The sequence below is a fragment of the Pleurodeles waltl genome, chromosome 3_1, assembly GCF_031143425.1.
Source record: "Pleurodeles waltl isolate 20211129_DDA chromosome 3_1, aPleWal1.hap1.20221129, whole genome shotgun sequence".
Classification (NCBI taxonomy): domain Eukaryota; kingdom Metazoa; phylum Chordata; class Amphibia; order Caudata; family Salamandridae; genus Pleurodeles; species Pleurodeles waltl.
The window spans coordinates 1,402,417,203-1,402,439,606 of record NC_090440.1 but is presented as its reverse complement, the minus strand read 5'-3'; the positions used below and the strand labels follow the sequence as shown (position 1 = coordinate 1,402,439,606).

General features: G+C 48.1%; 1 protein-coding gene across 4 annotated transcripts in view; it reads right to left on the bottom strand.

Moving 5' to 3' along the window:
* Positions 1-10,152: 10,152 nt before the first annotated feature.
* LOC138285243 (NXPE family member 4-like) overlaps positions 10,153-22,404 on the bottom strand; it is an 859,879-nt gene continuing 847,627 nt past the window's right edge. For all 4 annotated transcript variants that reach the window (XM_069224936.1, XM_069224935.1, XM_069224938.1 and 1 more), the window contains one exon: positions 10,153-11,193. In XM_069224936.1, coding sequence (XP_069081037.1) covers positions 10,658-11,193 — 536 coding nt within the window. In that variant the 3' untranslated portion in view covers positions 10,153-10,657. The remainder of the gene's footprint in view (positions 11,194-22,404) is intronic.

Below are 22,404 nucleotides of genomic sequence, written 5' to 3'. Positions count from 1 at the left end.
CTTTTAATTACTTGATTTTGGTTTGTGTGTATTTTTGGGGTATTCTACTTACCTCCTAAGGGAGTATATCCTCTGAGATATTTTTGGCACATTGTCACTAAAATAAAGTACCTTTATTTTTAGCAACTCTGAGCATTGTGATTCTTATGATATAGTGCTATATGATATAAGTGGTATAGTAGGAGCTTTGCATGTCTCCTAGTTCAGCCTAAGCTGCTCTGCTATAGCTACTTCTATCAGCCTAAGCTGCTAGAACACTACTAATCTACTAATAAGGGATAACTGGACCTGGCACAAGGTGTAAGTACCATCAGGTACCCACTATAAGCCAGGCCAGCCTCCTACATTGGTGGTGCAGCCGGGGGATAAGTACTTGTAACTGCTTTACCACTTTGTCATTGGTGCTTTTCATAAGAAAAACATATATCAAATGCTTAAAAATATACACAGTTAACCTAAAAAGTTTAACTTACTTTCTATAAACTTTCTAAAAAGTTTCTGAAAAGTTTTCAAAAGTTTTGAAAAATTTGAAAAAGTTTTTCTCTTTTCTTTAAAAGTTTCTAAACTTTTTTCTCTCTGTTCTAAACCCTTTCTACCAATCATGTCTGCAGTAGAACTTACTCCCACAGTTGTCCAGGCTACCTATGGTAGTTTAAACTTTAAAAGTTTGAGGGGTCTCTGCATAGAAAGAGGTTTAAGCATTGGTAAGAACCCTAGAAAGATCTTCTCCTTAGCCTTCTCCTAGAAAGTGACCAGAACCAGTCTGGCCCATCCCAGGATCAGGAGGTAGAGGAGTCCCCTGAGGAGGCTGGGTAGGGTTCATCCAAAGACCTGCCAGCTAACAGGCCTCCTAGTGACACTGGTAGTGGGAGGGGGTCACACACTAGTAGCACCTTTCACTCCAAAAGGCCAGGTTACTAGAGTCCAGCCAGTTAGAGACACGTCTCACTCTGCCAATTCCCACATTTCTTCTGTGTCTCAGAATTCCCAAGCCTCCCACCCTGAGGACAACACTATGGAAAGGGAACTCAGAAAGCTGAGGTTGGAAGAGGCCAGGCTGAAGCTAAGACAGCAGCAGCTGGCCTTAGACAGGGAATCTCTAGATGTAGAGAGGGAAAGGCAGAGGTTGGGGTTAGTTCCCCATGGTGGCAGCAGCAGTGTTTTTGATAGCAATCCTGTAAGAGAACAAGATTCCAGAAACCTGCATAAGATAGTCCCCCCTTACACGGAGGGGGATGACATTAACAAGTTGTTTGCTGCACTTGAGAGGGCGTGTATGGTACAGTTGGTCCCTCAAAGGCAGTGGGCTGCTATCTTGTGGCTATCTTTCACTGGTAAGGGTAGGGATAGGCTCCTTACTGCCAGAGAAAGTGATGCTAATAATCACAAAGTTTTGAAGGATGCACTCTTGGATGGATTTGGCTTAGCCACTGAACAATACAGGATAAAGTTCAGAGATACCAGAAAAGAGTCCTCTCAAGATTGGACAGACTTTGTAGACTGTTCAGTGAAGGCCTTGGCTGGTTGGTTACATGGCAGTAAGGTGACTGACTATGAAAGCCTTTATGATCTAATCCTGGGAGAGTATATTTTGAACAATTGTGTTTCTGATTAGTTGCACCAGTACTTGGTAGACTCAGATCTGACCTCTCCCCAAGAATTGGGAAAGAAGGCAGACAAATGGGTCAGAACAAGAGTGAACAGAAAAGTTCATACAGGGGGTGACAAGGATGGCAAGAAGAAGGATGGTAACTCTTCTGACAAGGGTGGGGACAAAGATAAAAAACATTCTGAGTCTTCATCAGACCCACAAAAAATCCTCTGGGGGTTGTGGGTCCAGATCCTCTTACCACAATCAAAAGAAGCCATGGTGTTATGTATGTAAAAGTAAAGGCCATTGGGCAAGTAATTCCACTTGTCCAAAGAAAAACACCAAGTCTCCCACTACCACAGCCCCAACTGCATCCTCTAGTGCCCCTAGTAATAGCAGTGGTGGTGGGAAGTCTACTACAAATAGCCAATCAAAGGGTGTAGCTGGGCTCACCATTGGTAGTGTAACTTGGGTTGTTCTTGTTAGGGAGACCACAGAGGCTGTTTCAGTCTCTGATGGTGGTATTGACTTTGCCACCTTGGTTGCTTGTTGTAGGAGGCTGGCCTGGCTGATAGTGGGTACCTTGTGGTACTTACACCCTGTGCCGGGTCCAGTTATCTATAATTAGTAGAATAGAGGTGTTTCTAGCAGCTTAGGCTGATAGAAGGTAGCTATGGCAAAGCAGCTTAGGCTGAACTAGGAGACATGCAAAGCTCCTACTGTACCACTTATATCACATAGCACAATATCATAATAAAGCACAATACTCAGAGTTACTAAAAATAAAGGTACTTTATTTTTATGACAATATGCCAAAAGTATCTCAGTGAGTACCCTCAGTTAGAAGGTAAGTAATATACAGAAGTTATATGTACACAAACCCAAAACAGGTAAGTAATAGCAAGAAAAGTAATGCAAACAGTGTAGAATTACAATAGGATGCAATAGGTGAACATAGGTCTAGGGGCAACGCAAACCATATATTCCAAAAGTGGAATGCGAATCATGAATGGACCCCAGACCTATGGGAACTTGTAGAGGGTCGCTGGGACTGTAACGAAACAGTCAGAGTGTCCAAGATACCACACCCCAAGACCCTGAAAAGTAGGAGTAAAGTACCCCTACTACCCCAAAAGGACACAATAGTCGTGATAGGGGGATTCTGCAAGAACCACAAACACCAGCAAAGCACTGAAGACGGATTCCTGGACCTGAGGACCTGCAAGGCAAGGGGACCAAGTCCAAGAGTCACGATAGTGTCCAGGGGGGGCAGGAGCCCTGGAAACCCCGGATGAAGGTGGAAGAAGGCTGCCTCCAGATGGAAGAAACTTAGGATTCTGCAACAACGAAGAGAGCTAGGAACTTCTCCTTTGGGTGGAAGATGTCACACGGTGTGCTGGAGGTTGCAGAAGTGTTCCCACGCAGAAATACCGCAAACATGCCTTGCTAGCTGCAAGGGTCGCTGTAGAGGTTTTTGGTTGTTGCTGGGGACCAGGAAGGACCAGGATGTCGCCCCTTGGAGGAGGAGACAGAGAGGGCGCTCAGCAACTCAGAGACCCCCCACAGAAGCAGGCAGCACCCACAGAAGTACCGGAGCAGGCACTTAGAATATTTGTGAACTGGAGCTGGCTCAGAGTCACAAAGGAGGGTCCCACAATGTCGGAGTCCAACTCAGAGGGTTGAGTACTGCAGGACAGAGTGCTGAGGATCCAGGCTAGGCTGTGCACAAAGGAATCCTTGGAGAAGTGCACAGAAGCCGGAGCAGCTGCAAGTCACGCAGTACACAGGTTTGCAGTCTAGCGTGGGGAGGCAAGGACTTACCTCCACCAAACTTGGACTGATGGATCACTGGACTGTGGGAGTCACTTGGATGTAGCGCCTGTGTTCCAGGGACCACGCTCATCAGGATGAGAGGGGACCCAGAGGACCGGTGATGCAGTCTTTTGGTACCTGCGCTAGCAGGGGGAAGATTCAGTCGACCCAGGGGAGATTTCTTCTTGGCTTCCAGTGCAGGGTGAAGGCAGACAGCCCACAGAGCATGCACCACCAGGAAACAGTCGAGAAAGCCGGCAGTATGAGGCGCTACAATGTTGCTGGTAGTCGTCTTGCTACTTTGTTGCGGTTTTGCAGGTGTCCTGGAGCAGTCAGCGGTTGATCATTGGCAGAAGTCGAAGAGGGAAGTGCAGAGGAACTCTGCTGAGCTCTTGCATTCGTTATCTGAAGAATACCCCAGAGGAGAGACCCTAAATAGCCAGAAAAGGAGGTTTGGCTACCAAGAAAGGAGGAGTGGCTACCAAGAGAGGTAAGAGCCTATCAGAGGGGGTCTCTGATGTCACCTGCTGGCACTGGCCACTCAGAGCAGTCAATTGTGCCCCAACACCTCTGAATCCAAGATGGCAGAGGTCTGGGACACACTGGAGGAGCTCTGGGCACCTCTCCTGGGAGGTACTGGTCAGGGGAGTGCTCACTCTCCTTTCCTTTGTCCAGTTTCGCGCCAGAGCAGGGCTGGGGGATCCCTGAACCGGTGTAGACTGGCTTATGCAGAGATGGGCACCATCTGTGCCCATCAAAGCATTTCCAGAGGCTGGGGGAGGCTACTCCTCCCCAGCCCTTCACACCTATTTCCAAAGGGAGAGGGTGTAACACCCTCTCTCAGGGGAAATCCTTTGTTCTGCCTTCCTGGGCTGGGCTGCCCAGACCCCAGGAGGGCAGAATCCTGTCTGAGGGGTTGGCAGCAGCATCAGCTGCAGTGGAAAACCCAGAAAGGCAGTTTGCCACTACCCGGGTTCTGTGCTAGAGACCCGGGAGATCATGGAATTGTCCCCCCCAATACCAGAATGGTATTGGGGTGACAATTCCATGATCTTAGATATGTTACATGGCCATGTTCGGAGTTAACCATTGTGACGCTAAACATAGGAAGTGACCTATGTGCAGTGCACACGTGTAATGGTGTCCCTGCACTCACAAAGTTCGGGGAATTTGCCCTGGACGATGTGGGGGCTTCTTGGCTAGTGCCAGGGTGCCCACACACTAAGTAACTTGGCACCTAACGTTCACCAAGTGAGGGTTAGACATATAGGTGACTTATAAGTTACTTATGTGCAGTGAAAAATGGCTGTGAAAAAATGTGGACGTTATTTCACTCAGGCTGCAGTGGCAGTCCTGTGTAAAAATTGTCTGAGCTCCATATGGGTGGCAAAAGAAATCCTGCAGCCCATAGGGATCTCCTGGAACCCCAATACCCTGGGTACCTAGGTACCATATACAAGGGGATTATATGGGTGTTCCAGTGTGCCAATGAGATTTGGTAAACCTAGTCACTAGCCTGCAGTGACAATTTTAGAAAGCAGAGAGAGCATAAACACTGAGGTTCTAGTTAGCAGAGCCTCAGTGATACAGTTAGGCACCACACAGGGAACACATACAGGGCATACATTATGAGCACTGCAGTCGTTTGTGTGAAGGCAGGTTGCTGTCCTTTGATATGTAAGTGTCAGGCCCTCCACCCTCCCAGCGCAGGAAGACCCATTAAAAATGCAGATGTATGCAAGTGAGGCTGAGTATCCTGTGTTTGGGGTGTCTGGGTGAATGCACAAGAGAGCTGTCAACTGAACCCAGCCAGACATGGATTACAAGGCACAGAAGGATTTAAGTTCAGAGAAATGCTCACTTTCTAAAAGTGGCATTTCTAAAATAGTAATATTAAACCCGACTTCACCAGTCAGCATGATTTTGTATTACCATTCTGGCCATAGTAAATATGACCTTCCTACTCCTTTCGGTTCAGCAGGTACCACTCAAACAGTATATGAGGGTAGCCCCTATGAAAGGAGCAGCCCTGACAGCAGTGTAAAAACAAATTCAGGAGTTTTACACTACCAGGACATGTAAACTACACAGGTACAGGTCCTGCCTTTTGCCTACACAGCACCCTGCCCTATGGGTTACCTAGGGCAGACCTTAGGGGTGACTTATATGTAGGAAAAGAGGAGTTTTGGGCTTGGCAAGTACTTTTAACTGTCAAGTCGAATTGGCAGTGAAACTGCACACACAGGCCTTGCAATGGCAGGCCTGAGACATGGTTCAAGAGCTACTTAAGTGGTTGGAGCAATCAGTGCTGCAGGCCCACTAGTAGCATTTAATCTACAAGCCCTGGGCACATATAGTGCACTTTACTAGGGACTTATAAGTAATTTAAATAATCTTATTGGCTATGATCCAATGTTATCATGTGTAAAGGGAGAGAACATATGCACTTTAGCACTGGTTAGGTGCAGAGTCTTAAAACCAGCAAAAACAGTATCCAAAAAGTGGAGGGAGGCAGGCAAAAAGTTAGGGGTGACCGCCCTAAGGCTGTCAGATCTAACAGATATCAAATCTATAAAGATAACAGGCAAATAAGTATAGATTTTCTATGCCTTTCTCCACATATGTGTCTCTACGTGATATATACCTTCAATGCTAGGAATAGTAATTTCATACCTTCCTAAATGCACTTACCTTTCGATAGTATGCCATCAATATTCTTACGCCATAATATTCTCATGGTTTATATTTAGTAGTATAACCAGTATTTGGTGAAGAATGCACCTAAAGGGCACAGATTTAATGTTTGAACATAGCTGAGGGCCACATCCCCCTGAAAATATACTTATGGCTATTGGCCTGATGAGAGAAGCTTCACATCTGTGAGGAGGCCTAAGGACATAGAGGCTCAGCTTAGCCTCTTGGAGATACAGGAGAGGAAGCTGGCCTTGGAGTAGAAATGTTTGACCCTGCAAGAAAGAAGGGCCAGGCTGGGGTTGACATCCCAGGAGAATGGTGGCAGCAACAGAGCTGGCATCCTATGAGAAAATTCTTAGGATGAGAAATGTGGGTGCACAACTCTTAACTTAATGTGGGAGCTCATTCCAACTGTAGGGGGAGATAGATTGCTGACACTAGAGGATGAGGTGGCGGAATCTTACACTCACATGAAGGGTAAACTCATCGAGCTCTTTGGTCTTACTCCTGAATATGTTAGACAAACGTTTAGGAGCATACAAGAAGGAGCAACATAATCATGGGATGATTTTGTAGATGCCTCTGTGAAGTTACTGAATGGGTGGATTAAAGGTAACTAGGTTTATAGTGAGGGCTTGTACAATTCAGTGGCCAAAGAACAGATTTTGGCAAATTGTTCCTCTGAGAAGTTACACCAGCACTGATAGACTCTAAGGGACATGTTTATGAGAGGCTTGTGGCGCTGTTGTGTGGCTTTGAATGCCCTCATAGATTTGGAGTAAGGCAAGACAGAGAAAATTGCTGTGTTGCCTTACTCTGCACCAGGGAGGCATTCCATGTGCGCTGCAGTGGGTTTTCCCACGTATTACTGATGGATTTTGACGCATCCCCATATTTGCAGGAGCCTGTAAAACTGGGGATGCGTCAAAACCCGACCACTCCCCAAGGGAGGCACAATGAGGAGAAATATCTTCATTTCACCTAGTTTTTCCTCTTTCTATGTGTGCTTTATTCTGCAGTACACATAAAAAGAGGAAAAAGCCTCCTGGGATTGTTTTTGTGCAGGAAGGTGCCCTTTCCTGCACAAAAACAATTGTGTCGACAATACAGACATCCTTGCACCATGGCGCATGGGTGCCTGCATTGGCGCTAGGCAGATAAAATGGCGCCAGTGCACTTGGAAGGTACAAGAATGCACTGTATCATATAGATAAAGTGCATTCCTGCCCTTTACTTCCAACGCAGGGCAATGCAGAAAGAGGATTCCGCATTGTGTGATGTAAGATGCTATAATAGACTGTATGGAGCTTGCTTTGGAATGTTGGAGTTCACAGGTACACGCAGAGGAAAAAAGATGTGTAATTTACATCTCTGTGTGTGGCCTAGTCATTCAGATGGTACCAGGATGGGCAAGATGCTACAGCCCCCACTCACCTGTGGACCAAGGACTCACCCGGACTTCACCAAGTCGACCCCACAGCATCTGGAGCATCATAGAGCATCTTTGAGCCTGCATCCCTCAGCATCAGGACCACTCCATTATCGTCTATTGCGGTCATCCTGTAAAGTTTGGATCTTGTTCTAAAAGCACTCTGGTGGCCAGGCAACTGTCCAAAGTATACCCTCTGGTTCCCTGGATCTCGGTAGTGCTCCACTTGGTCGCCCAACTCAGGCCGGAGTCGCGGAACTAACTTTTTCTAACTTTTCAAAAGTTTCTAACGTTTTTGTTAACCACTGTTTGTTTGCAGGTGATGCTAAAATTATTTAGTCCTTTAAAATCGATATCTCCAAAATCCTCAGTTGGAATTTGATGATCAAAGTCTTTAAAGATACATGAACATCTAATCTTGTTTTCTAACTTGATGTCTGGTTTCCTTTGTGTCTTATGACTTTCTTATCTGTTGTTTTAGTGTTTTTGAATGCTTTACACATTGTTCCTTTGCTAAACCCTACTTCTCGCAGCAACAGCTACTTAGGGGTGAGCTTAAGATTGTGTAAACGTACTTGACTGCACGGTATGGCTAATCAGCCATACCATATAGTACAACCCAAATCCCCACACCGTTTATCTGCTGTTTAGTCCTGACTGCCATCTACTTGTCCCGTCACCTCTTTACTTTTCATCCAGTCTGCCTCCTCTGTCTTTTACAAAAATGTGTGCCAAGTCTTCCGAAATGCTTCAAACATGAAACTCTAATTTATTCTTGTTCTCACTTATTTTTAACAATAATGGGGAATGATAGCAAAGTAAAGTTGCCCAACATCCGTATCCCTGTAGTGCACTTTATTTTAGGCAGATGTGTGTAAATAGGAAAAATGTAATGACTTACTGTACAAGACAAGCAAAGTCTGAGGTGGGCTATCCCATTTTCCCCTTTAGGCTGTGATAGGTGGAAGCAAAATGTGTATTGCAGTCAAATAGACAAATGGATGAAGAGGATTGACTAAAAGTATGGATATATGGATGCATTTTTTGGAACTTCTTTGGCTACATGAGGCTGGTGAGGGCTCTAAATACTACCACAATAATTATTGCATGGTGTCTAGCATTAGTCCTCTGATAGTGGTAATGAATAGTAATGGTCATTTTAGGGTTTAGGGATGGGTAGTGGTAAGGGTGGTAAGGGTAATTTTAGCGTTTAGGGGCAGGTAGTGGTAAAGGATGGTAGGGTAATTTTAGTGTTTTGAGTGGGTAGTGGTAAAGGGTGGAAAGGGTAATTGTAGAGTTTGAGGTAATTAGGGTAATTTTAAGGTTTTGGGGTGGGTAGTGGCAGGGGTGGCTCCTCTGCAGTGGTGGAGGGGCGTCACCCCACTGGCTGAGCCAGCAGATGAAAAATGAAACAATAGCTTGCTATTGTTTTATTTTGCATCATTTTTCAGGTGCTGGCACAGCCAGCAGCTTGTACAGGGAGGGGCGTGGCTGGGCCATGGGATGTGGGAGGGTGGAGAGTGCACAAAGTGCACATGTGTATTTGGCCGGCCATCTAAGGCCAACCAAACACACATGCGCACTTACGTTTCTCCAACACAGCTATATACACAGCCAGACTGGCGAAACAGCACAGACCCCAGGCTTGTGTCTGGGTGGCAGTCCGAGCCACTCAGACCAATCCTGATGCTGCTTTCATGCTATGCTTAGCATGTAAGCAGCACCAGGATTGTTGAGGAGCTTGTGCTGGTGTCCCAGCAAATGCTGGGACACCACAAGAGGAGCGAGGCAGCGGGAGACAGGAGGTGCAACAGAAACAGTAAGGGCCTGATTTATACTTTTTTAGCGCTGCATTTGAGAGATTTTTTTTACTCAAAAGCAACGCAAACGTACAAAATTCAATTGGATTTTGTAAGTTTGCGCCGCTTTTGCATCAAAAAATTACGCAAATGTGGAACTAAAAAAGTATAAATCAGGCACTAAACAGCTCCCACGAGCAAAAACACAAGAAAAAATGAGTGGAACTGAAAAAAAGATAACTTAACAAAAATAAAGTTAGCTTTAAAAAATAAAACTTTGCAATTTTGTTTGTCCTGTTGGGCACGTTTTTGCCAGTCACAAGTCTTCTGTTTGCGGTGAACTGGTAGTTAAAATGGACAAAATAGTACCTCGATCATGTCGGAAGAAGCGGACTGGAACTAATTAAGTTGAAATGAATAACTGCTTGATCCCTGCTCCACACAGAAGAATGGAAATGATGCCAGACATGCCTTGACACATTTCCAGGCTGTAAAGAAGAGTGCCACGCAAACCAAGAAATGGTGAGCTACTGGCAGGCTCCATCCTCTTTACTGAACACAACAGTGTCTTGCATGTGAGATGCATGCGCTAGCGCATGCACTCACAGGGTCGACCCTAAAAAGGGGGTTGGAGGGGCACCAAAATACAAGAACCAAATAATTACATTAAAATGCATGATACAGGTATCTACTTGGTAAAGGTGTCTGAGTAGTAAAAGCACGTATAGTAAAGGCATCCATGTAGAGGGCGTTCTGTGAGTCACTAGACAAGAGTGTATGTGTGCTTGCCCACAGCAAAGTAACAAGGTAACAACATAACAAAGATGACTGCTCTGCCTAATGTTTTTAATAAATGACAACAAGGTGTCTGAAGAGTGGACATGCGGATAAAATAGTGTGAAACAGTGGGTACACACTAATATGCGGCCCTTCCATAGTTTGTAACAACCTAAATATTGTTTCATATTTGCTTAGCGAGGCTGTTCACTGAGACACAGCTATGTTATGTTTGATAAGTGAGGACAAATAGCAATTAAAACATAAAATCTTGCAGACCAAATCTAAATGTTGTTGACAGCTTTCTCCACCGACATACCTCAAATGCTGCCAATATAGAACTGTTTATATAATTCAGCAATTCCAGCAGAAAAAATCCAGTGTGGTGTCCACAAAACATTATACATGATACATCTCCTATTGTTTGCTCAATCAATTAAATAATGAACCTGAATGAGAAAGTTAAAACGGAATTAAATATTCCATCCTGCTGCGATTCCTGAGCACTCCAAGTTAAAAACAATTGGGCACAATCTTTCCCCCCATGAAGACTTGTCAGCAAACGTATGTGAGAAACATATTGACTTGGCTTGCTATGACATCCCTGGGTGGGTGAACACTGTATGCACCATAAGCAGTGGTCATGTCCCAAGCGTCGATGATGCCAACATTCATATCCTGAAAGATGAAAGTCAACGCAAGATTCTGGATGTAGCCATGAAAGTCACTGAATCGTTCTACATCAGGAGTCTTGTCCCTGGTGTTTTCCAGTTTGACAATGACCTTCGTGTCTGGACTTCGGATCAGGAGACGCTGCACAGCTTTACGGACATTGATAGCTCGTCTGATAAAGACAGTGATTGGGAAGGGCCTGAAATGCTGCCCCAGAGTTATAACAAGAGCGGTGTGTTCATCGCCAGACACCAAGTCGATCTCGCGAGGCAGGTATGCGTGATTCTTAACAGTGTACCAACTCACAGTTACAAATGGGTGGCCGTGCTTCTTCCACTGGATTTTAATGTTCCTGTCCATATCCAGAGCCATCAAAGACTGGTGTGGCCCACTTTCATGCAGATCGAAGAACTTGAGGCCTGAAGAAAACGCAGAATATAAGACAGAAACATGTTAATAAAATAACCATGAATTAAGGCACTATTAAACATTTTGGACTGAAATCAGTCTGGAAAAAAGTCTGTGAAATGAGATTTAGCAGACATTAATTTGTTCTATGGCGTGTAGAAGTGAAATGTGAAAAGAAGCTACATAGCAGAGAAACCTCAATGCTGTTTGAGCATACATACACCTCACTGGTATTGGAAAAGACGATATTGGCTCAAAACCCACGGCATATTTTCAAACCCCTTGCGCTGAAGGTCCGTCACTTTTTATGGCACAGACTGCAGATCCATATCTAAGAGGCCACGAAAAGCCACTCTGCATAGATATTTATGGCCTCGCAGATATGATTTAAGGCAATATAGCACTAGTCTCTGAGTTGCCTTACACTGTGTCAGGGAGGCGTTCCATGGGCGTTGTGGTGGGTGTTCCCAAGCAACACCCATGGAGTTTGAGGCATTCCCAGATTTACAAGGACCTATAAAGATGGAAATATGTCAAAACTGTAGGACTCCCTCGGGCAGGCTCAACGAGGAGAAATATCTTTATGCAGCACACATTTTTAGAGGAAATCACGCTGATGGATTGTTTTCGTGCAGGAAGGTGCCCTTTCTGCACAAAAAACCCTGCCAACAACGTAGACACCATTGCACCATGGTGAAAGGGTGCCTGCCTTGGTGCTAGGCAGCAAAATGTGCACTAGTACAGGGGGAAAAGACAGAACTGCACCGTATCTTGTAAATATGGTGCATTTCTGCCCTCTGAATTGGCGTAGGGCAGCACAGCGAAAAGATTTGCGTCGCTGCCCTAAGCCAATTCCGTGAAAATATGCTCCCTGGTCTTGTGTTTTAGCAACTTAGAGTTACATGGATGGTGTTCATTAATAGTCTTTGGTAGAAAATGGGAAGAGCCTATCAGGTCTGTATTTACCACTAGATTTGTGGGTCTTCCCTTACTATTACATCTCCATATATAGGCATGTACTCCTTTCATCAAGGTGGAGGAACTTAACTCACGGTATCTACTGTGTAATTGGTGCCCAGAGCTATCAGCTTACAGTTGTTTCTTCAACATGTGGCTAGCATGCACCAAATGAGCCTGCTGTGAGTTGGGTAGTAATGAAAAATCCTGTGAGTTCTAGAAGAAGTATTGTTAGACGTTCGGCCTTAAGGGGGTCTTCCCTCAAACCTGTTGCCTATACCCCTCTTGTTTTCAGAAATATGTTTTTGTTAGCTTTATGACCTTGTGCATGTTACCACTGCTGACCAGCCCTAAGGTGCTTCTGCTCACTCTTTAAAACATTGTAGTAGGATGCTGGCCTGATTTGCAGTGGGTACCTTGGGTGCTTACACCTTATACCAGGTCCAGTTATCCCTTATTAGTGAAATGTAGTAGTGTTCTAGCAGCTTAGGCTGATAGAGGTAGCTGTAGCAGAGCAGCTTAGGCTGAACTAGGAGACATGCAAAGCTTCTACAATACTACTATAGTTACACAGTACTTATACACAAGTAAAGACAATACTCAGTGTTGCCAAAAATAAAGGTAGTTTATTTTAGTGACACAAGGCCAAAAATATCTTAGAGGCAATACTCCTTCTGGAAGTAAGTATTATACACAACATATACACTAGACACCAAAATAAGATAAGTAATTAGACATACGATAGTGCAAACCATATGGAATGCTATATAATGCAATAGGAGAAAACAGGTCTAGGGGCAACACAAACCATTTCTTAAGAAAGCGGAATGCGAATCACAAATTCCCCCCTAGACAAGTGTAGTGTGTAGAGAGTCTCTGGGAGAGTAAGCATAACACAAAGGTGAGTAAAATACCCCACGCCAGAGCCCAGGAAAGTAGGAGTAAAGTACTGCAAGTTTCTTTAGGACCCACTGCAAGTCGTAATTAGAGTTTTTGCAAGAACTAAGCAAGACTGCAAACAACAAAGGGTGGGTTGCAGGACCTGAAGATCTGTAAAGAGAAGAGATCAAGTCCAGAAGCCGCAGAAGATTCCAGGAAGGACAGGAGCCTCTGCCAACCTAGAAGAAGGTGCAAAAGAGGAGTCTCCGGTTGGAACAAGACTGCAGAAGAGCACCAAGGGAAGATTGCTGCGGGTTCCTGCATGATGCAATGGATGTCACATGTAGAAATGTTGGATGCAGGCAAGTTTTGGCGCAAAATTCGGCCAGCAAGTCTTGATTCAGGCAATGTTGCAGATTGCGTCAAAGTGCCACTGCCTGGACCAAGGAGAGACCTGGGGGCCTCAACTCAGACTGAGGAGGCAAAGGGGGCTCCCAACACCGGAGGGAACTGTTGGAAAGTACCATCTTGCCTGTCATGTTACCCCCATTTTCACTGTATGTATGTTTGTTTTTGCCCTTGTGTCACTGGGATCCTGCTAGGCAGGACCCCAGTGCTCATAGTGTATGCCCTGTATGTGTTCCCTGTGTGGTGCCTAACTGTATCACTGAGGCTCTGCTTACCAGAACCTCAGTGTTTATGCTCTCTCTGCTTTCTAAAATTGTCACTGCAGGCTAGTGACTAATTTTACCAATTCTCATTGGCACACTGGTACACCCATATAATTCCCTTGTATATGGTACCTCGGTACCCAGGGTATTGGGGTTGCAGGAGATCCCTATGAGCTGCAGCATTTCTCTTGCCACCCATAGGGAGCTCAGACAATTCTTACACAGGACTGCCACTGCAGCCTGAGTGAAATAACGTCCACGTTATTTCACAGCCATTTTTCACTGCACATAAGTAACTTATAAGTCACCTATATGTCTAACCCTCACTTGGTGGAGGTTAGGTGCCAAGTTACTTAGTGTGTGGGCACCCTGGCACTAGCCAAGGTGCCCCCACATTGTTCAGGGAAAATTCCCCGAACTTTGTGAGTGCGGGGACACCATTACACGCGTGCACTACACATAGGTCACTACCAATGTGTAGCGTCACAAGGGTAACTCCGAACATAGCCATGTAACATGTCTAAGATCATGGAATTGTCAACCTAATACCATTCTGGTATTGGGGGGACAATTCCATCATCCCCCGGGTCTCTAGTACAGAACCCGGGTACTGGCAAACTGCCTTTCCTGGGTTTCCACTGCAGCTGCTGCCAATGCCTCAGACAGGTTTCTGCCCCCCTGGGGTCTGGGCAGCCCAGTCCCAGGAAGATAGAACAAAGGATTTCCTGTGAGAGAGGGTTTTACACCATCTCCCTTTGGAAATAGGTGTGAAGGGATGGGGAGGAGTAGTCTCCCCCGGCCTCTGGAAATGGTTTGATGGGCACAGATGGTGCCCATCTCTGCAAAAGCCAGTCTACACCGATTCAGTGATCCCCCAGCCCTGCTCTGGCGCGAAACTGGACAAAGGAAAGGGGAGTGACCACTCCCCTGACCTGCACCTCCCAGGGGAGGTGCCCAGAGCTCCTCCATTGTGTCCCAGACCTCTGCCATCTTGGATTCAGAGGTGTTGGGGCACAATTGACTGCTCTGAGTGGCCAGTGCCAGCAGGTGACGTCAGAGACCCCTCCTGATAGGTGCTTACCTCTCTCTGTAGCCAAACCTCCTTTCTTGGTAGCCAAACCTCCTTTCCTGGCTATTTAGGGTCTCTCCTCTGGGCTATTCCTCAGATAACGAAAGCAAGAGCTCACCAGAGTTCCTCTGCACTTCCCTCTTTGACTTCTGCCAATGATCGACCGCTGACTGCTCCAGGACGCCTGCAAAACCGCAACAAAGTAGCAAGACGACTACCAGCAACATTGTAGCGCCTTTATCCTGCCAGCTTTCTCGACTGTTTCCTGGTGGTGCATGCTCTGAGGGCTGTCTGCCTTCACCCTGCACTGGAAGCCAAGAAGAAATCTCCCGTGGGTCGATGGAATCTTGTCCCTGCCAACGCAGGCACCAAACTTCTGTATCACCGGTCCTCTGGGTCCCCTCTCATCCTAACGAGTGTGGTCCCTGGAACACAGGAGCTGGGTCCAAGTGTCTCCCACAGTCCAGTGGCACTTCTGTCCAAATTTGGTGGAGGTAAGTCCTTGCCTCCCCATGCCAGACATCAAACCTGTGTACTACATGATTTGCAACTGCTCCGGCTTCTGTGCACTTCTCCAAGGATTGCTTTGTGCACAGCCTACCCTGAGTCCCCAGCACTCCGTCCTGCAGTGCTCAATCCGCTGATTTGGACTCCAACGTCGTGGGACCCTCCTTTTGTGACTCTGAGTTCACAGATCTTCTAAGTGCCTGCTCCGGTACTTCTGCGGGTGCTGTCTGCTTCTGCGGGGGCTCTCTGAGTTGCTGCGCGCCCCCTCTGTCTCCTCCTCCACGGGGCGACATCCTGGTCCTCCCTGGTCCCCAGCAGCACCCAAAATCCTTAACCGCGACTCTTGTAGCTAGCAAGGCTTGTTTGCGGTATTTCTGCCTGGAAACACTTCTGCAATATCCAGCACAACGTGGGACATCTTCCATCCAAAGGAGAAGTTCCTAGCCCTTTTCGTTGTTGCAGAATCTTCGGCTTCTTCCACCCAGAGGCAGCCCTTTTGCACCTTCATCGTGCGTTTAGTGGGCACCTGCCCTCCCCGAACACTTCCGTGACTCTTGGACTTGTTCCCCTTCCTTTGCAGGTCCTCAGGTCCAGGAATCCATCCTCAGTGTTTTGCTGGTGCTTGTGGTTCTTGCAGAATCCCCTATCACGGCTATTGTGTCTTTCTGGAGTAGTAGGGTAACTTTACTCCTACTTTTCAGGGTCTTGGGGTGGGGTATTTTGGACACCCTTACTGTTTTCTCACAGTCCCAGCAACCCTCTGCAATCTCCCATAGGTCTGGGGTCCATTTGTGATTCGCATTCCACTTTTGGAGTGTATGGTTTGTGTTGCCCCTAGACCTATGTTTACCTATTGCATCCTATTGTGATTCTACATTGTTTGCACTACTTTTCTTACTGTTACTTACCTGTTTGGGGTTTGTGTACATATAACTTGTGTATATTACTTACCTCCTAAGAGAGGGGATTCTCTGAGATACTTTTGGCATATTGTCACAAAAATAAAGTACCTTTATTTTTAGTAACTCTGAGTATTGTGTTTTCTTATGATATTGTGCTATATGATATAAGTGGTATAGTAGGAGCTTTGCATGCCTCCTAGTTCAGCCTAAGCTGCTTTGCCATAGCTACCTTCTATCAGCCTAAGCTGCTAGAAACACCTCTATTCTACTAATAAGGGATAACTGGACCTGGCACAGGGTGTAAGTGCCACAAGGTACCCACTGTAAGCCAGGCCAGCCTCCTACAGGAACCCACACATGACCAGGCAGCACACACGAAGTTCCCAGGACACGGGGACAAAGAAGGTGCAAATTGCAGTTGTTGCAGCACTACAAAAGAAGGTCCCACGCCGCCGGAGAACAACTCAGCGAGTTGACCGTTGCAGAATAGAGTACTGGGGACCTGGGCCCTGCTGTGCATGATGGATTCTTGCAAATAGTGCACAGAGGCCTCAGGAGGTGAAGAAGATGCAGAACATAGGGGTACTCCAAATTTGGACAGCAGGACCTTAGGACAGTCTGTGTCGAAGGTGTCCACCACCTGTGCTCCACGGAGCATGCCCGTCACCTGGAGAGGAGTCCAATAAAACTGGTCGTTGTCTTAGAAGCTGGAGCAGGGAAGTGACTCCATCACTCCATGGGATATTTCTTCGGTCCTCCTGGTGCAGGGTGAAGACAGTGAGTCCCCAGAGCGTGCACACTGTGGAGACTGTTGCAGTTGCTGGCTGGAGCTGAAATTGCAGAGGAAAAGGAGCCCTTCTGGATACTTTGTTGCAGTTACAGTGGTTCCTGGAGCAGTCTGCGGTCAATCCGAGGTCAGAGGATGAAGTATTAGTTGCAGAGGATTCCTGATGGAAACTTGCAAGCAGAATCTGACGAGAAACCCACAGGAGAGGCCCTAAATAGCCCTGAGAGGGGGATTGGCTACCTTATCAGGTATGGACCTATCAGGACGGGCCTCTGACATCACCTGCTGGCACTGGCCACTCAGAGGCTTCCAGAGTGTCCCCACACCTTGGAAAACAAGGTGACTCTAGTCTGGGACACACTGGAGGAGCTCGGGGCACCACCCCTTGGGTGGCGATGGACAGGGGAGTGGTCACTTCCCTTTACTTTGTCCAGTTTCGCGCCAGAGCAGGGACTGGGGGTCCATGAACAGCTGTAGACTGGCTTATGCAATGAGCTACCCCTCCCAAGCCTGTAACACCTATTTACAAAGGGAGAGGGTGTAACACCCTCCTCCCAAAGGAAATGCTTTGTTCTGCCTTCTTGGGACTGAGCGCTCAGACCCCAGGAGGGCAGAACCCTGTCTGTGAAGTGGCAGCAGCTGTAGCTGCAGTGCAAGCCTCAGAAAGCTGGTTTGGCAGTACTGGGGGCTCCACAGTGGAGCCCCCAGGATGCATGGAATTGGCTCCCCAATACCATATTTGGAATGGGGGACAATTCCATGATCTTAGACACCTTACATGGCCATATTCAGGGTTACAGTTGTGAAGCTACATATAGGTATTGATCTATATGTAGTGCATGTGTTTAATGGCGTCCCCACACTCACACAGTCTGGGGATTTGGCCTTGAACTGTGTAGGGGCATCTTTGTTAGTGCAAGGGTGCCCTCACACTTAGGGGGTCATTACAACATTGGCGGTAAAAGGCGCTTACCACCGTGCAGAATACCGCCAATACACCGCCGCCGCGGCGGTATTCCGCCACAGCTATTATAACACACATCTTGGAATCCGCCGAAATCCAGACACCCACACAAGACCGCCACACCAAAGGTCAGTGATAAACTGGCAAAAACAATTCCTCCACCTCCACGCCAACAGAAACACGCCCATGCTATTACGACCCACGAATCCACGCAGCGGTCTTTCAACCGCGGTATTCCATTGGCGGTACACACCGCCGCGCTCAAAATACACACACATCCCCAAACCACCGCCACATTGGACAATTCCAAATACACACACCTGATACACATACAAACAACACACCCAATATAATATAAAACACACACCCACAAACCCCTACGACCAAAAAAACACGAACGAAGGACAGAGAGAGAGCACAGAATAGACAACCCCATCACACAGAGGCACACAACACCATCACCCACACAACATCCACGCACAAAACACCACACACCACTACACTCACCACACTCATTACCACATACACCACCCCACACATCACACACACCACCCCATGTCACGCCAAAGACAACCCCGCTTCTCCGAGGAGGAGCTCAGGGTCATGGTGGAGGAAATCGTACGGGTAGAGCCACAGCTATTTGAATCACAGGTACAGCACACATCAATAGCCAGGAAGATGGAGTTATGGCGCAGAATAGTGGACAGGGTGAGCGCCGTGGGACAGCACCCAAAAAATAGGGAGGACATCAGGAAGAAGTGGAACGACCTACGGGGGAAGGTGCGTTCAACGGTCTCCAGGCACAACATCGTGGTATAGCGGACTGGCGGCGGACCCCCACCTCCTCCCCCACAACTAACAACATGGGAGGAGCAAGTCTTGACCATCTTGCATCCTGAGGGCCTCGCAGGAGTCGGTGGAGGATGGGACACTGGTAAGTCAAATCTTAACTATCATATCCCCCACCCTACCTGCATGTTATCACACACCCCCACCCTCGCCCCATCCCCTATCACTACAACTCCTCACTAATGTACCCATGACACAAACCACCCATCCCAACACCAAGCCCTGCATGACACAACTAAGCATGGACACCCCTCACTAAAGCATGCCCACTGCACATACCCAGAACACCCCCCCAACCATCACCACACAAACCCACACACAGGAATGCTTGCACTGAGGTACACAAACACCCACCCATTGCACACCATTACACACACACATGCAATAATCTTGCTCTTATGCTCCTGCAGGAACACGAAGGACCGTCACCACACCAGAGGGTCCAGACAACACCACTCCACCCCCAGAAGAGGCCCACAGTGACGAGAGCAGCTCTGCCCTACTGGATCCTGATGACCAGCCCGGACCATTGTGGGCCTCGGGACAGTCGGTTCCCCTTGCACAGGCACAGCCCAACACCGACCTTCCACCCTCTGTTAACACCAGCACAGAACCCACCCAGCGGGCCCAAACCTCCCTACCCAGGACAGGTCAATCAGCGGTGTGTCCACCACTACAGGGCACCCAGGGTAACCCACCACCCCAACAACAACAGGGACCTGGGGGCAGTGGTAGTGGGCACACCGTCCAGGGGACGGGGGCACAGGAACACAGGGGAACTGGGAGGGCTGCTGTGCGACAGGGGGCGGACAGGCCAAGGGAACCCACTCTCCACGAGGTCCTCTCCTCCATCATGGGAGCATACCACCACTCCCAGGAGAAGATGGCCACGGTCCTGGACAAGTTGCAGGAGACCCTGCGCCTGCAGGACGAACTGTATTTGGGGTTCAGGGAGGAACTCAGAACCATCAGCTCCGCCCTGGGCACCATCGTAGGGGTGCTGAAGGACATACAGCAGACCTTGAGGGACACCGTGGCACTCCAAGGGGCCCCTGACACTAGCTAGGACGATGAACTGCCCACCACCTCCGCCGGCGCTAGTGGACAGGACGCCCCGCCACAGGACCAACACACCAGCACCCCACCCCCTGCAGACGGACAACCACCACAGAAGCGGTCCCTGAGATCCAGGAACAGGACAGAGCAAGATGGCAAGACCCCCACCAGGAAATGAGACCACCCTGATTGTCACCCCACTGTCCCACTTTGTTACCCTGTCCATACTTAAACTGCACCAGCTCCACTTCCTATGCCCAGGTGGGCAGTGCACCTGTGAGACTAATAGACTGGACTCTGTCATGGACATTCCTCCGCCATCACCCATCCTCATTTTACAAACCCCTCACATTTCAGAGCACTTCAATAAACACCCTTGAAACACAAAACAATCTGGAGTCAGTCTGTGATTTAGTAAATATGTATTATCAATGACAGTGTCATAATGGGTTTACCATTGCAAGGCTAACATACCTATGTCACACATCACAAGCCCTTGAAGGATGCAAGCAGTTGACACGTAGTTAACCACACCTGTGAAACCGTAATGGAAGGGTACAACTCAGTTACCAAATAGTGATTTAAATCGAGAAACAGGATAGAGGTAGACGTGGGAAAGTTAATGTTATGGTAAAAATGAAAAGTTCTCACCTGTGTCTCACTGGAAATATTGCTGTATGACTGACTCCCTGTTGTCGTTGTCTTCTTCCTCAGCTTCCTCCTCATCACTGTCCACAGGCTCCACAGACTCCACAGCTGCTACAACACCGTCATCTGGATCATCCTCCTGCAGAAAAGGCACCTGGCGTCGCAAAGCCAAATTATGGAGCATGGAGCAGGCGAAGATGATGTCGCACACCTTCTTTGGTGAGTAGAATAGGGATCCACCTGTCATATGGAGGCACCTGAACCTGGCCTTCAGGAGGCCGAAGGTGCGTTCGATCACCCTCCTAGTCCGCCTATGGGCCAAATTGTACCGTTCTTCTGCCCTGGTCCTGGGATTCCTCACTGGGGTCAATAGCCTGGACAGGTTGGGGTAACCAGAGTCCCCCAATAGCCATACACAGTGCCTCTGGAGTTGAGCCATCTACTGCTATTCCACAGGATGTAGGCGTCATGCACTGAGCCAGGGAACATAGCATTTACCTGCGAGATGTACTGGTCTGCCAAACAGACCATCTGGACATTCATGGAATGATAACTCTTCCTGTTCCTGTACACCTGTTCACTCCTGTGGGGGGGGACCAGAGCTACATGGGTCCCATCAATGGCACCTATGACGTTGGGGATATGTCCAAGGGCATAGAAGTCACCTTTCACTGTAGGCAAATCCTCCATCTCAGGGAAAATGATGTATCTCCTTACGTGTTTCAGCAGGGCAGACAACACTCTGGACAACACGTTGGAAAACATAGGCTGGGACATCCCTGATGCCATGGCCACTGTTGTCTGAAAAGACCCACTTGCAAGGAAATGGAGCACTGACAGCACCTGCACGTCAGGGGGGATTCCAGTCGGATGGCGGATTGGTGACATCAGGTCTGGCTCCAACTGGGTACATAGTTCCTGGATAGTGGCACGGTCAAACCGGTAGGTGACGATGACATGTCTCTCTTCCATTGTCAACAGGTCCACCAGCGGTCGTTACACCGGAGGATTCCGCCATCTTCTCATATGTCCCAGCTGACGGTGCCTACGAAGGACAACAGCAAAGAACCAGTCATTATTCCTCCAGGTATGTACCCACACTTACACACAAGACTGCACCACTCACAAAACCCTTCCTGTATGTGTGTTGAGTGTAGGCCTAGCTATGTGTGACGCAGTAGTAAATGAAGCCATGTGGGCCCCTGAAATGGCGGCTGCCTGACCTCTAAACTGGGACATGGGATCGTGGGGTAACTGCGCTGGCGTTGCACACCGTCGCGGTAGGCGGTCGTAGACCGCAGCTCAATGCTGCATTGGTTAACATGGGACCCTATGGGGCCCAGGAGCCAATGAACAGGTGCGCCGGCGGTGATGATGCGCACCGCCGCGGACGTCACCGCCGCAGACGTCACCGCCATTTTCTATCTGTTCACTCACTAGATACCTGACCTTCGACAGGAGAGGACCTACACTGCAAGTGCTGCTGTGACCTTGGTCTGGAAGCGACGATGGCTGCTGCGTCTGGGGAAAGGGCCCCTGCCTTCACTGCACAGGAGTTGGAGAAACTGGTAGACGGGGTCCTCCCCCAGTACACGCTACTCTATGGTCCTCCAGAGCAACAGGTTAGTACACAGGGAGCACGTTGTATGGGCTAGGCCTGGGTGGAGAGGGCTGGCTGTAAGAGGGAAGGGGCCAGAGTGCAGTGAACATGGACTGTGAATGCATGTGCCACATGGCAAGGGCAGGGATGTGGGCCACTCGCTTCAACAGTGCTCTTGCTAGTGACTTCTCTTCTTCCCCTGTGCATGTCATGTAGGTCAGTGCCCACCAGAAGAGGGACATCTGGTGACATCTGGCGTGCCATCGCCAAGGAGGTCCGGACCCTGGGGGCCCACCAGAGACGGGGCACCCACTGCCGTAAGAGATGGGAGGA